At 31.3% G+C, this 15237-nt stretch overlaps 1 protein-coding gene across 8 annotated transcripts in view; it reads right to left on the reverse strand.

Annotated features, from left to right (window-relative positions):
* LOC129938513 (ankyrin repeat and fibronectin type-III domain-containing protein 1) overlaps positions 1-15237 on the reverse strand; it is a 187319-nt gene that overhangs the window by 35407 nt on the left and 136675 nt on the right. Inside the window, exon 2 of one of the 8 annotated variants that reach the window (XM_056046131.1) lies at positions 12399-12556. The exons of the other annotated variants lie outside the window; for them this stretch is intronic. Within the exon in view, the coding sequence (XP_055902106.1) occupies positions 12399-12556 (158 nt within the window). The remainder of the gene's footprint in view (positions 1-12398; positions 12557-15237) is intronic. 8 annotated transcript variants of the gene reach the window in all.

The following is a 15237-nucleotide window of genomic DNA, read 5'->3' on the forward strand; positions in this document are numbered from 1 at the left end:
AATAAAATAAAGAAGACATAAAAATCAAAAAAGCAAATTAACATGTAATACTTGGCACCATAAAATTGTATGTTTGTTATGCAGTTACCATCAGAAACACCGAACGGATCAATTTGAAAGGTTTCTGCACCCATTTTTGTGAGTAATGCCACACCTTAAAGTTTTGTGATTTAAAGGGGATAGAACAAATAGCATGGGTTTTTTTTTCCTTACTCATTAGTAATATTATGTTATACATTTCATATATTTTTACAAATGTAATTAATAACTTATGGGTTATATGGAACAATGAGTTCTCAATTTGCTTTTCTTTAACCGTTCTTTACATGACGGAAAAAATTGGTAAAATAGTGTCAAGCCTTTTCATATCTATGCTATATTATTCAGTTTTAATTTTGTCTACTTATTTATGAAGTGTTTTCAAACTTTAATAAGATAAATAAAGTTGAAATTTCAATATAAAATTAATCTTTAAGGTCATTTGAAAATATGTAAAAGAATCAACGTTTTTAACCTCAAAGTAGAACTACATTCTTATTGAAGTACAAAAATTACTCAAAAATAGGTGTTTTTTTCAGATATTCTACAATTGATTTCAGCTTTTTGTATTTGTTGGTAAACAAAAACATACAAAATGTTAGTGGAAGTTGTATTTGAGGATGTTCTATACATAATTGACTATAAACAAGCTATTTGCCTTGAGAAATATTGTTGTAGTGTTGAAAAGTTGGCCATTTAATATACTCTCAGAGCAATGAACATACCATTTGGATAATTTCGCTGAATGCAAAATGAGCAGAACTCTTAGCTAGATTGAACCTGTCTCCAGCTGATAAAAAACTTTCTTGCTTACTCAAGATCCAAACAAAAAACAACAGTTTTTTCTCTAAGTTAAAAGTTCTTTTATTTAGAATTTAGAATTTAGAATTTAGAATTTTATTAATCATTATTAGCTAACATTGTAAGAACATAAATTCTTATTTATAATATAGCTTTAAAGTGTGCAACAGCTACGGCATTTTGTATCACAATAAATATATGTTAAAATGTTAAAACATCAAATTACAAAAAGGAAGAAAAAGAATAATAATAACAAAAATATTAATACGAGTAAGAATAGGTACTTATACAATTTTATAAAAAGATGAATTTAAAAAATGTATTATTAATTGTTTTAATTGTAATTAATTGCTAAGGTACAGTTTTAATTCATTTTTTAATTTCTTTGCGCAATTTAAACTTCTTATTTCACGTGGTAACGAATTCCACATTCGTGAGGAGTTTACAAAAAACTGGCGTTCAGATGTCGCACAACAAAAACGCGGGACCAAAACTTGAGCGGAACGATTTGAGTTTAGGAATCTTATCTCATTATAAAGGTATTCAGGTTGTCGGGTTTGAAGAATATCAGAGAAAAAAGTTAAAGTTCGATATTTGAGAAAATTTGTAAATGTCATTCCGAGAAATTGAATCACGTAATTGGATATTCGATCAAAACGTCTAAGTCCATAAACATAACGAACAGCACAGTTAAAGACGACACTAAGTTTTCTTTTGCTTTCGAAGTCAAGTTTGCAGAAAATTTCGCAACCGTAAGTGATTAAAGGCAGAAACAACGTTTTTATTAAAAGAACTCTGATTTTTATTGGAATTAAATATTGAGATGGCCAAAGCATACGAAGGACACTATAACACTTACCCACAGTTCTATTGATATGGTCCTCCCAAGTCAGGGTCATATTGAACAAAACACCGAGGTTTACAGCTTTGTCGACATACATGATGGCATTTTCTTTGAGAGCAACTTGAGGAAAATATGACACATCCATCTTATTCCTAGCGATGACGATGCATTTCGATTTTATCAAGCAAGCAATTTTCAATTGACCATTGATCGATTCTTTTTAAATCTTCATTAATACATGAAACGTAGTGTTCAACCATCCCTAAGGGACAACTTAGGTAGAGCTGAGTGTCGTCGGCATACATGCGAATGGAACAATTTTTTACAATACTAGGCAACTCGTTCACATACATTGAAAAGAACAAGGGGCCTAGTATTGACCCTTGTGGAACACCATTCGCAACAGGTAAGAAGATCGATTTTTGTTGATTATGTTCAACCGTCTGTTCACGTTCTGTTAAATAAGAATACAATAGATCGACTGCAGAGGAGGAAAAATTGGAATAATTTGAGAGCTTAAGGCAAAGAATGTTGTGATTTACCATGTCGAAGGCCTTAGAGAAATCGAGAAGAATTAGGAAAGTAACGTTGTCCATATCAACTGCTTTTCTTATATCCTCAGAAACACTTAACAAGGCAGTCAAGCAGCTATTTTTCTTTCGAAAGCCAGATTGTCTTGAGGTCAATAAGTCAAACCGTGATAGAAACTCGTTTATTTGCTTTTGAAGTATTCTCTCGAAAACTTTCGACAAAAAAGGCAATATAGATATAGGTCTAAACTCATCTCCTTTGGAATTTTTTGGTATAGGAATAACCTTTGCTTTTTTCCATAGAGAAGGAAACTCACGTGTTCTTAAAATGGAGTTAAAAATCAGTGTGATGAATGGTAGCAAGGTAGGGAGAACAATTTTTAAAAACTTAGGGTGCATCATATCGAGTCCTACAGCGTTAGATTTTATCGATAGAAGGGCCTCAACTACATCCTCCGGGGTAATGGGAGAGAAGTCGAAAAGGGGTGTATTAGGCCTAGCATTTGATATATTATTCTCCGATGAATTAACCCGGTCTGGAAAATGCGAGGTGCCTGTCGTGCTTGAGACGAAAGATAAGTTTAGGGCATTTATGTCAAGCAAATCTGTAGATTTGTTATCGAATTTACCAATTCCTATGTTTTTCAGATTCTTCCAAATCTCTTTGCTTCCCAATACGGCATTGAAACGTGTTGAATATGTCTGAGCTTTGGCCTTGCGTATCTCCCGAACAATATTGTTTCGCAGTTTGGAATAATTTACATAAAAACTGTCAATGCGAAATAATTTCCAGCGTTTGAAGAATAAATCTCTTTTTTTAATGAGAGAGAGAATACTTCTCGTTATCCACGGTTTGCTATTTGGACTGAAAGTTTTAGTGCTTAGGGGCACATGACTATAATAAAGTTCATTAATTTTTTCAGTAAAAAATTCTACCTGCATAGAGGGCGAAGATATATCTAACAAAGAGTTCCAACTAATAGTATTAAGATTTTGTTCCAAGGCGGCGTAGTTCAAATTACGGAAATCCCTGTATTCGATGGTATGGTTTTGCCTATGTCTTTCAACGTGGAAATCATAAACTAAGAAAATAAGGTCGTGTTTTGAAAAACCTGGAGCAGATAGTTGATCGTAGTGAATAACTTTATTTCGATCACATACTAAAAAAAGATCCAACAATGAAGGATTACCATTATTAGGGAAATGTGTAGGCTCAGATGTGTTTACAGAAATTAGATTAAGCGTCAGAAATTGGTCATACACGTTATTTTCCTCTAAAATATTGCAGTTGAAATCACCACTTAGGATTATGTTAGAGTACGAAATTGAAACCTCTTCTAAAATAGAGATAAGAGGAGAAATACAAATGTTTCTGTTGGGTCGATATACTGTTCCCACTAAAATTTTTTCTTGACCATTCAAAATTTCTACGAAAGCGAATTCCATTTCACTTTCGTTACAAGAGAGTCTTGATTTTAATGTTTCTTTGACATACATGGCAACTCCCCCACCTCTGCAGCGTACTCTATTTGAACGATATACCTTATAACCTGTGAGAGAGCATATGTTGTTGTTTTGAGATTCAGAAAGCCAAGTTTCAGATACACAAACCACGTCAACCTTAGAACCTTCAAATGTAAAGCGAAACTCGTCAATTTTACATAGCAAACTTTGTGCATTGATGTGAGATACTCTAAGGCCAGTTTGATGTCCACTCAAAATGTTAATCATGGTGCGCAAATTAAGATCACCCATCGCAAATGAAAACAATAAAATTTAAAGTGCACAAAAAAAAAAACAAAGAAGATTTACTGTATGCTAAAAATCCTTGAAAGATAATGTATTGTAAATATAATTGAAGTTGTAAAGCTTAGTAGGAAGTTAAAGACAGTAATAAAAAATATGATGAAAAATTAAAAAAAAAATATAGAATAAAAGGAGAAATTAAAAAAAAAATATAAATATATTATAAGTAGGTATTTAAATATTAAACATTATATTTCAGAGTTGGCAACCATATTCAAATCCTCCAAGCAGTCGATCAGTTGAGCTTCTTCATTCATAAGTCGCTTGATGTAAACAACTCCTCTCGAAACAAACACAGTGCATAGTTTTTTTTGCTTTCTCAGAGCCATTGCATGCTGGTATATTGACAGATTGTTTTTCGTTAAAGCCTCTCGCATAAACAGAGCACTTGTGGAGTTTATGTCAATGTCTTGCAAACATAGCTCTCTATTATTTACTTTTCGAAAAAGAGCAACTGACTTCAACACATAATTTCGATCATACGGTGTACTGAATTTGATTAGAATCGGTGTATCTTTAGATTCATTTCGAGGTCGCGTGCGATAAATATTTTTAATCGTAGGTGGTTTTATCGAAAGTGCATTACACAGCAAATTAAAAGTAGACTTTAGATTTTCGTCTTCAAAATGTGAAATACCGAAAAGAAAAGCATCATTTGCAACGGCGCGATTTTCCAAAATTGATTGTTTTTTTTTTACACTTTGGATTTCGGTTTGAGTGATTGTGGCTTGTTTGTTTACATCACCTACAGTTTTTTTTAATTCGCACAGTTCAGATTTTAAAGTGTCGATCGTTTTATTAGCGCTCAAAAGTGCAGTTTGAAGTTCAGTAACTTTAATATTAGTGGCGTTTATAGAGTTTTGCAAGAATTTAATTTCGTTGCTTATTTTATCGGATATTCTTGTTTCTGAGTTAATAATTTGTTTTGATAAGAGATTGATAATATTTAGCTGCAATTTTTTGTGCAAGGGATCGTAATAATTTGAAATCGTTAATAATCAATTCATTATAGATATCAACACTAGTTTGTTAACATTTTATTGGCTATTCTAGTTGATGGTTCTCTTGAATGGTTTTTAAAGAAGCGTTGGATGCGTTGGTCCCACCACTAAGCTAAAACTTTGTCTACTGTGAACAAACCAACTGAAAATCTTACTGCAAAGCAAATTCTGCTCATTCGGGAGTGAGATCAAAATTCTTTCAAACTATATCTAGGTATTGTCACTTCATAATAGTCCTCGTTTCTGTTAGGATAGTTTTTTGTTAAACGTAAACCTTTTAAAACCGGAGATTTCGCAACTAAATTACTAATCGTATAGAATTCCAATTGAGCTAAGAGGAAATTTAACATACGTAGATACAGATTAAGGTTATCTATTATTTATTAAACGATGATGAATCAGTTGAATTATACATTAAATGTTTTATCTTACAACAATTTTGATTTCGAAGCTAAAGGTATCTAAAAATCTAACTATACACTACATTTTCTAACACTAGGATTTTCTAACATTGACGAAGCAGTTTCAACTTTTTATAGTACCCTTAATTATTGTTTTGAAAAAAATGTACCGATAAAGAAATCAAGAATTACAAACTTTAGCCATCCTTGGTACACGAAAGAATTGCGTTTACTGCGTAACAAAAGAAATAAGGCATGGAAAACGTATATCAAAACTCTGTCTCCAGTCAACTTCTCTTTTTATGTTGAATTCTTTAACCAATTTAAATCTCTTTCTAATTTTTTATATGCTTGTTATGTTACTGATATGGGCACCTCTATTTTCAAATTCAAATTAAAAGTTACAATTGCAAACTAAATGCGGCGTTTAAAGTAATTCTCCAACGGCTAATGTTTACTTTTTGTTATTATTTACATAATTCCTATTTTTTTTAGAGGGATGTGTTCACACCCTAAAAGAAAGTAGTTAATCCAACCAAATGTAAGAGGGAGCTATAATCTGTTCGTACCAACATTCAATCAACAAACAAAAACTATATTCAAAATTAAAGGCTTAACTTTCTCAATTTTGTAATTCGCCATTTTTAAGCCACGAGGCAACTTCCTTTTCTAGAACATTTTAATTATTACAATTTTCTTTGCCAGCCTTTTTAACATAAAAACCTTAACAGAAGACTTAGTAACTAAAATCATTTATAGTAATTCAAGTTTTGATCACTTAATCAATATAAAATACATCTTTTTGTTGTAACTTTATAGTTTTAACTGTTAGAGCAACTTAATTTGTACTTAAAACAAATTGAGTCATTAGAAATTAGTCTAAAAAATTGAATTCAAAATGCACCGTTATTTAGTGAGTATAGTGAAAAGTTTTGAGGGAATGCATGTGATCAATTTGTTGACCTTATTGCAGTTTACTATAAATTTAACTCAAGTGTAGTGAAAGTAGAAATTTTCTTATTGTTTTTAACTAAAATTAAACAATTTATTTATTTATTTTATATTAATAAATATATTTTGAGTATGTTGAAATTAATATTCTGCAGAAAGGTATTGTAACATTTCGGTTTCTAAAGCATTTTATATTTTCTTTATTTTAATGGCTGGTGAAAGAACTCAGCAGATTCACAATTAAAGAAGTGCAAAGGCTTATTGTTTCTAAGCAAACTCAGCGAGAAATATCTCGAAAAGTAAAAGTTTCATTGTGAATGATATCAAAAATACGAAAGAATATGGAGGTCCAAGTTAAAAAAACCGATCTGGAAGAAAACCAATTTTGAATTCCATCTTTCATAGGCGCTTCAGATCAATAAAGTACTTAACCTCAATGATGGGATTAATGTAACAACTGAAGCTGTGAGAAAAGTTTGGCGCAAGAATGGTTTTCATGGACGAGCTAAAATAAAGAAGCCACTTTCACAGACCGTCATTGATGTTGGACTTTGCAAAAATATACAAAAATTATAGTTTAGGTGATTGGGCAAGGGTAATTTTGTCGGATGTAACAAAAATAAACCGTTTTGGATCTGGTGGCCGTTAATGGATTTGGAGGAAACCTGGTGAACGAATAAGCGATCGGATCGTCAAACCAACACTCAAATTTGGAGGAGGAAATCTTATGATTTGGGGGTGCATATGCACGAAAAGGGTCGGTGAATGCATTAGAGTGGTAGGTCTTATAAATGCGGAACAATACATCACCATTTTGGGAGAAGGACTCCCAAGAAGCCTGCAAAAATGGTTCAAAAGTGTGTGGCATCATCTTCCAGCAAGATAATGATCCGAAACACACAGCCAGAATTACTAAAGCGTGGCTGGAAAGCAATCAGTTTGAAACACTTGATTGGCCACCACAATCTCCTGACCTCAACCCGATAGAACATCTTGGGGTTGAGATTAAACGTGCGATATCGGATATGACCGGAGTATGTGGAGATTTACAAACATTATGGCAAAGAACTCAAACTGTTTGGCAAAGTATCAGTTCGAATCAGTGCAAAACGTTAGTTGAATCCATTCCCAGAAGAATAAAAGCAGTACTCAAAGCAAAAGAAAGCCATACAAAATATTAAGCAACCTGAATTTCACAGGGCCAACAAATTGATCAAATGTCCTGTAATAATACTTATTGAATTTTCAAATAAAGGATTTGTAAGCCATCCTAAGAACTACCAAATTTGTAGTTTCTTTTTGAGTTATAAACCGGTCTTCGTTGTGACTAAACTTTCGCAACACTATTATTAACTTTTGTTTATATTTAAAGCTTTAAAATGCGAGAAGGGGCCATTACTTGACTAGCTTCTACTTCGACAGCATATAAGATTCAGATTTTTACTCTTCAGATGAAAAAACTAGACATTCCTTAATTTTTGGTTTTGTGGATGATTGAAGTCCTTTTTTATTTGTTTCTTATCTTTTGAAGTCGACTTCTTTTTAGGCTTTATGCGTATTAGCCCCAATTTAAATTTATAATGAGAGTTGAGAGTTCCACAAAAATTTAACGAACAAAATGTGTCTTACTTAAATACGTAAAGAAACTTCACACTGTGTTTACATTATAGGTATGTATAATAATACAATTTAAGCTATGGGAACAAGGCGCATTACATCTATGTTAATATAAGGATATAGGAAAGGATTTGTCTACAATTTGTTTGAAACCCTAATCTTAAAATCTCAAGTTGACATTGACTAATGAAGTAAAGGACCTTTAAATTTCTTTAAGTTGTTTATTTGTTTTGTATTATTTATTGTTTAAGTTGGTCTATCAACTTTATACTGTAGTTTACATCTTTGTCATAAACCCTATTTGTTATGAAGAATTATTGATTTCGGCAATTTTTTAGTTTTAAACTTTCATCGGCTATGTGAAAAAAGACAATTACAATGTAACTATTTGGAAATGTACGTAAAATAAACTTATGAATGAGTTTCCATTTTTTTTAACCATGATGTAATGTTATTTCTCGACATCTTCCTCAACTTAAAGCAAATTTTGAAACTGACAAATTTTGGTGCAGCTAAGGCTACGAGTTATTGTTTGAGATTTTGAATCTCAAAAAATTACTCATTTGCCAAAATGTTCTTCCTAGAGATGTATCTCTTTTGTTTTTACTTATTAATTATTCTTGTCGTCTTTCCACGAAAAACTTTTGTATCTAATAATCAAATCATGTAGTCATATTTAATTTACTTTTATTGAAAAACATGTCTTCATTATAAGGGACATTTGCATTACTTCAGCTGAAATGGGTTATACCTTTCAAAGTCCTTAGAAAAGTTTTGATTGATCAAAATTGCATTCATAAATAACATTAAAAAAGTTCTTTAAAATAGAATAGAAAGCGATAAGGATACATTTAAATTGTATGATATGTTTATGTAATTAGCTTATAAATTAGTTTTAATTAAAATTTACTCATTCAGTATATCACAAGCAAAGAATAAAAAAATTTAACATTTATGTAAATTTGTTTTGAAAACGACAAGATGATAAATGTTATCTACGACTTTATGATATTGCGTCCCTTTAAACATTATGAGTACGTTGATCTTACAAGAAATTTACTTTGGTAAGAAGTAAGAAAAATCCGTATTTGTACCTCCTGAAAAGAACACATATGTAAATATTCCTACACACTTTGCCATTTTTGTCGACATAAAGCTAACTTACATAAACATAACAAAACAAAAACAAGAAAAGTTAAATAAATAAAATGCTTACATAAATATTTGTCTTAATTATAAAAATGTTTATACAGACAATGAATATATGTATTTATTTAATGTTTACGTGTTATACGTAATAAATTAAATTTATTCAAAGGATGTTAAAGCATCAGAAAAATCCACAACCTCCCATCATCATTGAAAAATCACTTCCCTTTAAGCATTTAATCAAGAAATGAATACAAAAAAGCGATAAAATTAAACCAAAACATACAAGCAAGCAATAATTATTCCATTCTCTACAAAATGTGCCATTTTCCCCCCTTTTAAACCACCGGAATAGAAATTAAGAATAAAACTTACAAACTCACATTTAGCTTATCACATTCATTAAGATTTAAGTTCAACGATTGAATAGATGAAGGGAAACCTTTGCGTTGTTAAATAGTCCAGGTGTTAGAAATCATATATTTTCAATATTCATTTTATTTTCTTATTATATTCATTAGTAACAAATTAGTTGATATTTTTGGAATTTTTTTGAGACACATTAACCTTGTTAACACATTTTTCATCATAACTATTATTTTGAAAACTCAGTTGCTTGTCAATTTAAGATTAAATTTTAAATAAACAACGTTTCAAAATTTATATCAATATTTAAAACTTAAACTCAGTTGATCTTATAATTCAAAGCGTACACTCAAGGGGATACTACTATACTTTTAATGCACATTAGTTTTGAATTAATGAATATTGCATCGCCTAAAAATGACAGAGTTTGGTTAGGCATTCCACATTCGCGTAGTACGGATAAAGAACGGATCTCTATACTTGACAGTACGACCGCAGTTGGGCTCAAGGTTATACCGATGAGCATTCCTAGAAGCGTACTACAGTTGAACTGTTTAAGGGAAGAAATGCAGCTGGCTTGTTCTCTAAAACACACCGTTAAAATAACGGTAAAAAAAAGGTGGGACAAGAAACTTTACCACGATGTTCAGGAAAATTATAGGAACTAACGATGATATAATCACCAATCAATTTGAATGCTCTACATTCATTACTGTCCAAGAGGCTTAAGTAAGTTGCGGGAGCACTTGTCCGGAGATGGGAGTTAAACTAAGCTTTGGACATAAATAAGTCTTGATATCAACCAGATCAGAAGATGTGACGAATTTCTTGCATCGCCTGAGGAAACTCAAACACCTTGCGGCATTTTTGGTGACATCGGGTTTGATTTCGTTTCATAAGAGGTATTTGGTAATTCACATCCGAGAATATGCAGATATTAAGTCTCATTGATGCAAGTGCAAGGATAATGGCAAGGGATATCTCGCTTAAACGATACAAGATAGCATTGGGTTTTTGAAAGTTTTTATGTCCCATTGAACAGCTCTGTTTAGATCGGAATTTAATGAGCCTATTATATTTTGTCATTGCAGTTCCACATCCGAAGAAAAGGAATGTCAGTCAAAAAACGAATATGAAAAACAATTGTATTAAAAGTTGCAGACAGGAGATCATTGATAAAAATGAGAAAAAGTCTTGGAGATAGAAGAGAGTTCTGGGGCACATCAGCATTTATTTAGTGGATTTCGAAAGGTAATTACTAATCCAATGAAGGAAAGGGTCATGAAACCAAAAGCACTCACCTTCGATAAGAGAGCCTGATGCCAAAAGCTATCAATTGCTTTTGAAAGATTTAATTTGATGTAAAGATTTTCTCCATTGTTTGGACCATGATATTTCCAGTGGAGCTACTGCTGCCAAAGTGGTTTTGTCGGTCATTAAGAAGCTTTTGACCGTTGAAAGATGAGCTGATAATAAATTAGCGTTTCCATGACATTGGAATGAATGGACGTAACAGCAATCACAAATACTTTTTTCCATCCGCTCGGAATGAGTGAGATTTTTTCATCAACTTCCAAAAAATAAGAAAAATGTTTTCTATAATTTAAAATTTCGGTCACTTCCTATAAGAGCGGAATTCATAAATTGTCATAAAACTATGAATCGTTCACATTAAATGACAAATAAAACATTCACAAGGAAAATTGTTAAAGCTTAATTATAAAAGTTATAAAAGTTATTATATTCTTTATTGAATTTCTTGAAAGCTAAGCGAATCAATAATTCCGACTGCGTGACATAGTTTCCTAGGACTTCTAACATTCATAGGCAAGTCACCGGGCTAGCAAATAATGGCTCAAAAAGCTCTTAAGAGTATTTTTATGAGAATTTTATACATCCGTTTTATATTTGAATTGTTTTAGAATCTTTTAAACAGACAAAAGCACTAATAATAATTTCCAACACAGCGTCCCAGACTATAAGCAGTGAATGATGCCCTTTTCGCTTTTGGTAATTAAAACGGAGTAAGAGATTTACGAAGTAATAAATAAAGTCATGACATGCCAAGTGTATAATTTTACAAATAGGTACTCGTACTTGAAAATATACCTTAGATTTCCCAGATGTATGGTTTTGAACTTATACCAGTAGTTAGGTATGCTATAATAGGTTGTAACATCTTGACCAAATAAATTGCTATTAGTTCATTTTGAAATGAAGAAGTTCTCAGTGAGTCAATGATGAAGTTTAATGAAATAAAATACAAATTAATGAAAACGACAAACGGCGAAGATTTGAAATCATTTCAACAACAATTTAGGATGAAGAGCATCAGCTTCAGGTTTAGCTTTATCATCTTGCACGGATGGATCTGTGATGAGTATCTACTTTAAGCTTGTTCCTGTTGTTCCTTTCCGACTCAAAAAGGTTGAACATTTAATCACCGTATTAATTAAGGTATAATGTGAACAATTTAAGGGTGAAATCATCCCTTTCACTAACGACTAAGTACAATTTAGAAGTGGAAGAAATTGTTTCCTTTTCGCCATGAAATGAGTAAGATTAAAATAATAGAAAGTTCGTCCTTAAAACACACGTATTCTTTGCTAAGAAGCTTGTAGTAAAACGAACCCTTAACCAGCATACATTTTGTTAGCTTTAAACCATGCGTATTTTACAATATATATGTATGTATGTATGTTTATAAACATAAGACACCCGATGAGTTTTCGGTTAATATGAGTATAAATTTTTGTTTAATAAAGACTTTATCGTCCCCAATGATGATGATGATGGTAATAATGATGATGTTGATGATGATACGGGAGAAGAAGTTATATATGTACATATTTCGTAAAGATTTATGTACATCTTATAAACTCGTTAGCCTTACCAGGATAACATACTTTCGAGGAGGTTGTTGTAGTATGTGCATGACAGATTTGACGGATATCAGCAAGGGTTCCAAATGATTTTTGACGAAGGAGAACAACTGGCGAACGAAGACATTTGCCAATTTGAAGGGGCTTACTACTTTCAGCATTATTCCACCTGAAATTATTTTTATGAACAATTAAAATACAAAACAAAAAATAAACATAAAGACAGAAATGAAAATTTAAAAAATAAATTCAAATGCGTAACAAAATGTTTGAGTCTACGAGTTGTTGAAGTGTGAAATGTGTGTTCGAAAAAAACTCTCCATTTTTCTGCAGAACTACAAACTTCCAAACCCTTCAACCCAATCCTAAAATAAAAGTACATATGTATATTCCGCACTAACATTTATATGTCCTAATTTTTGCAAATGAGAGTTTTCTAGAAATTGTATGCTTAGGAAATATTTTGTGTTAGTTCTGCTGAAGTCAAATCCAAGTATTTTTTTTTATAGTTTCATCATTTATCAACTTCTAATTCAATTTCTATTCCAATTTAAATCCTATTCACCTTTTTTTTCCACCAAAAATATCATTTTATGTTCAACTCAAGTCCAAAAAACAGAAAACTTTATACTTTATTGGATTTCAATTGACCTGGCTTAATCTTAAATTCTTTGAATTCGACATTTTTTCTTGTAATTATTCTTAAAACTTTGATTCTTCAAACACTTTGTAGGCCAAGTGGAAGTTCAAGGTGTGACTTTTTGTCATGTGGGACGATTCTTGAAGCATCGAATTGAAATGAAACTTAGCACATATTCTAAAGGACCTATGATAAGGCTCAGTTTGCTGTTCTTTGTTCGATTGAAACTAATTGAGACTATATTCAGAAATTGCTGTAACTTTTCCGAATTCGTGTTCTTATGAAAGACTGAAAATTAAGAACTTTGTCACCACAATAACTTTGTAACTTTAGAAGAAACTATTTTTAAAGATCAATGGCTTGTCGCTCTACATGCTAGATAAAAAAGGAGCAATTACATTGGTCGACAAGGTTTGCTTATCGGGAATAAAATCGCTCTTTTCCAATGGGGTTAAATGGCCTTAATCCAAATCCAATTTTTAAATTAATGTATGTTAGGTTTTTGAAATATTACTTTTAAAATATGAAAAACACGTCTGAATGTGGAAATTAGCTTTTTTTCAATAAAAACGATGATGGTTTTCCAAATGTGCAATCCCTTCAATTCTTCAATATTGAGTTGAAGTATTTACATTATTGTTCATGGTATTCGAAAAATCTTTATAAGTTGTTAGATTTTGACTTTACAAAAATCTGAAAGTAAGGCTAAATTATTCATGATAAATGGCATTTAATAGAAAAAATCAAAACGGTTTGAAAGTATATTTCGATTTTTTAACGAATCTGTTTTCTAAAGAATTCTATTACATTAAGTTTTTGAAATATGTAATAAAAATATAATAATATTGTTGAAAACTTGAGCAAATAGTTAAAACATGTGGTTATTTTTTTTTTAACTATGAGAGTTATAAATTCAAGGTTTGCTTAAAACTCCATATAGAGTCAAGTAAAGGCTCATAACAAGTGAGAATTTACAAGATCTAAACAAAGTAACGTAAATGAAATAAAAAAGATATGTATTTTGCAAAATCATTATAAAAATTATTATTGAGAGATAATTTGAGTTTTAACTTAGCCCTAAAATAACCCACGTTTGTGTGTGTTTTCAGCACTATTAAAGAGCATATTTTAAAAACTTGGCGTGATAAAATAATTTAAAGCGAGATTGGAGTTTACGACATTTTAATACCTTAAAAATGTATTGTTTTGTTTGTGGGACAGAAAATAAACGTAATATTGTCGATCAATGTTGTGAACACATAATGTATTTCAATAAGAAATTTTATTTTAAACAGCCCGATATTGGGACAGCTTTTGCTTTTGAAGCTGTCATCTTTTATTACATTTGGCAATTAGGATAACGCCATTGAGTTTTTCTTAAAATCATACACATTTTTTAAATATTAAATCTTCTATTTTAAATATCTATATCTATTGAAAAATAACTTGCCATTCAAACATTTTTCAAAAAGTTTCAACCATTTTTCACACAGTTGGCAACGCTTATTAATATTAATTTAAATTTGTGTACTATTGTTTGAAATGATAAATTGGAGAAGACATCATTTTTTTTACTGTACTGATGATAATTATCGCGTGCAGATAATTGTCGTAATTTCATTTTAATCCATGATATTCATATAACAGAAAAGTGTATAGAACTATGAGAATTCATGACCGCATCATGATCAATTTTATTATATAGTGAAACAGAAAATAATTCAGAAATTGTATCGATATAGCGTCAAATACTAAATAAAAATAAATAAGGTGGCGCAACAGTCCGTAGAGAACCAGTGCCTAGTGACTTACAACTCTCAACCATTCCATTGCGAGTAATTGGGTTGGAGGGTACCTATAGTTTATGTGCCTAATCCGAACGGCTAATTTGAGAAAGCACTTTTTCATGACAAGAATTACTCTTGGAGAATTTGTCAATTCCTCGCAAGAGGCAGTACCCGTGAATATATATCTTTAGGTGGCACAGGAAGAGATCGAATCCAAGACCTCTGGCATGACAGTCCAACGCACTAACCATCATGTCACGGGTACTATATTTAAAAATTTATTTTCAGGTACCACAAGGTTGAGATTTTGGGCCTTTTCGTTTTATTTATTATTGAAATCGTTTTTGCTTCATGCATTAAACGACTTAAAAATTGCACTTCATAGGTTTATCAAATTGAAGTGAGGGAGCTATAATGCTTTAT

Source organism: Eupeodes corollae, chromosome 1 (assembly GCF_945859685.1).
Source record: "Eupeodes corollae chromosome 1, idEupCoro1.1, whole genome shotgun sequence".
Classification (NCBI taxonomy): Eukaryota; Metazoa; Arthropoda; class Insecta; order Diptera; family Syrphidae; genus Eupeodes; species Eupeodes corollae.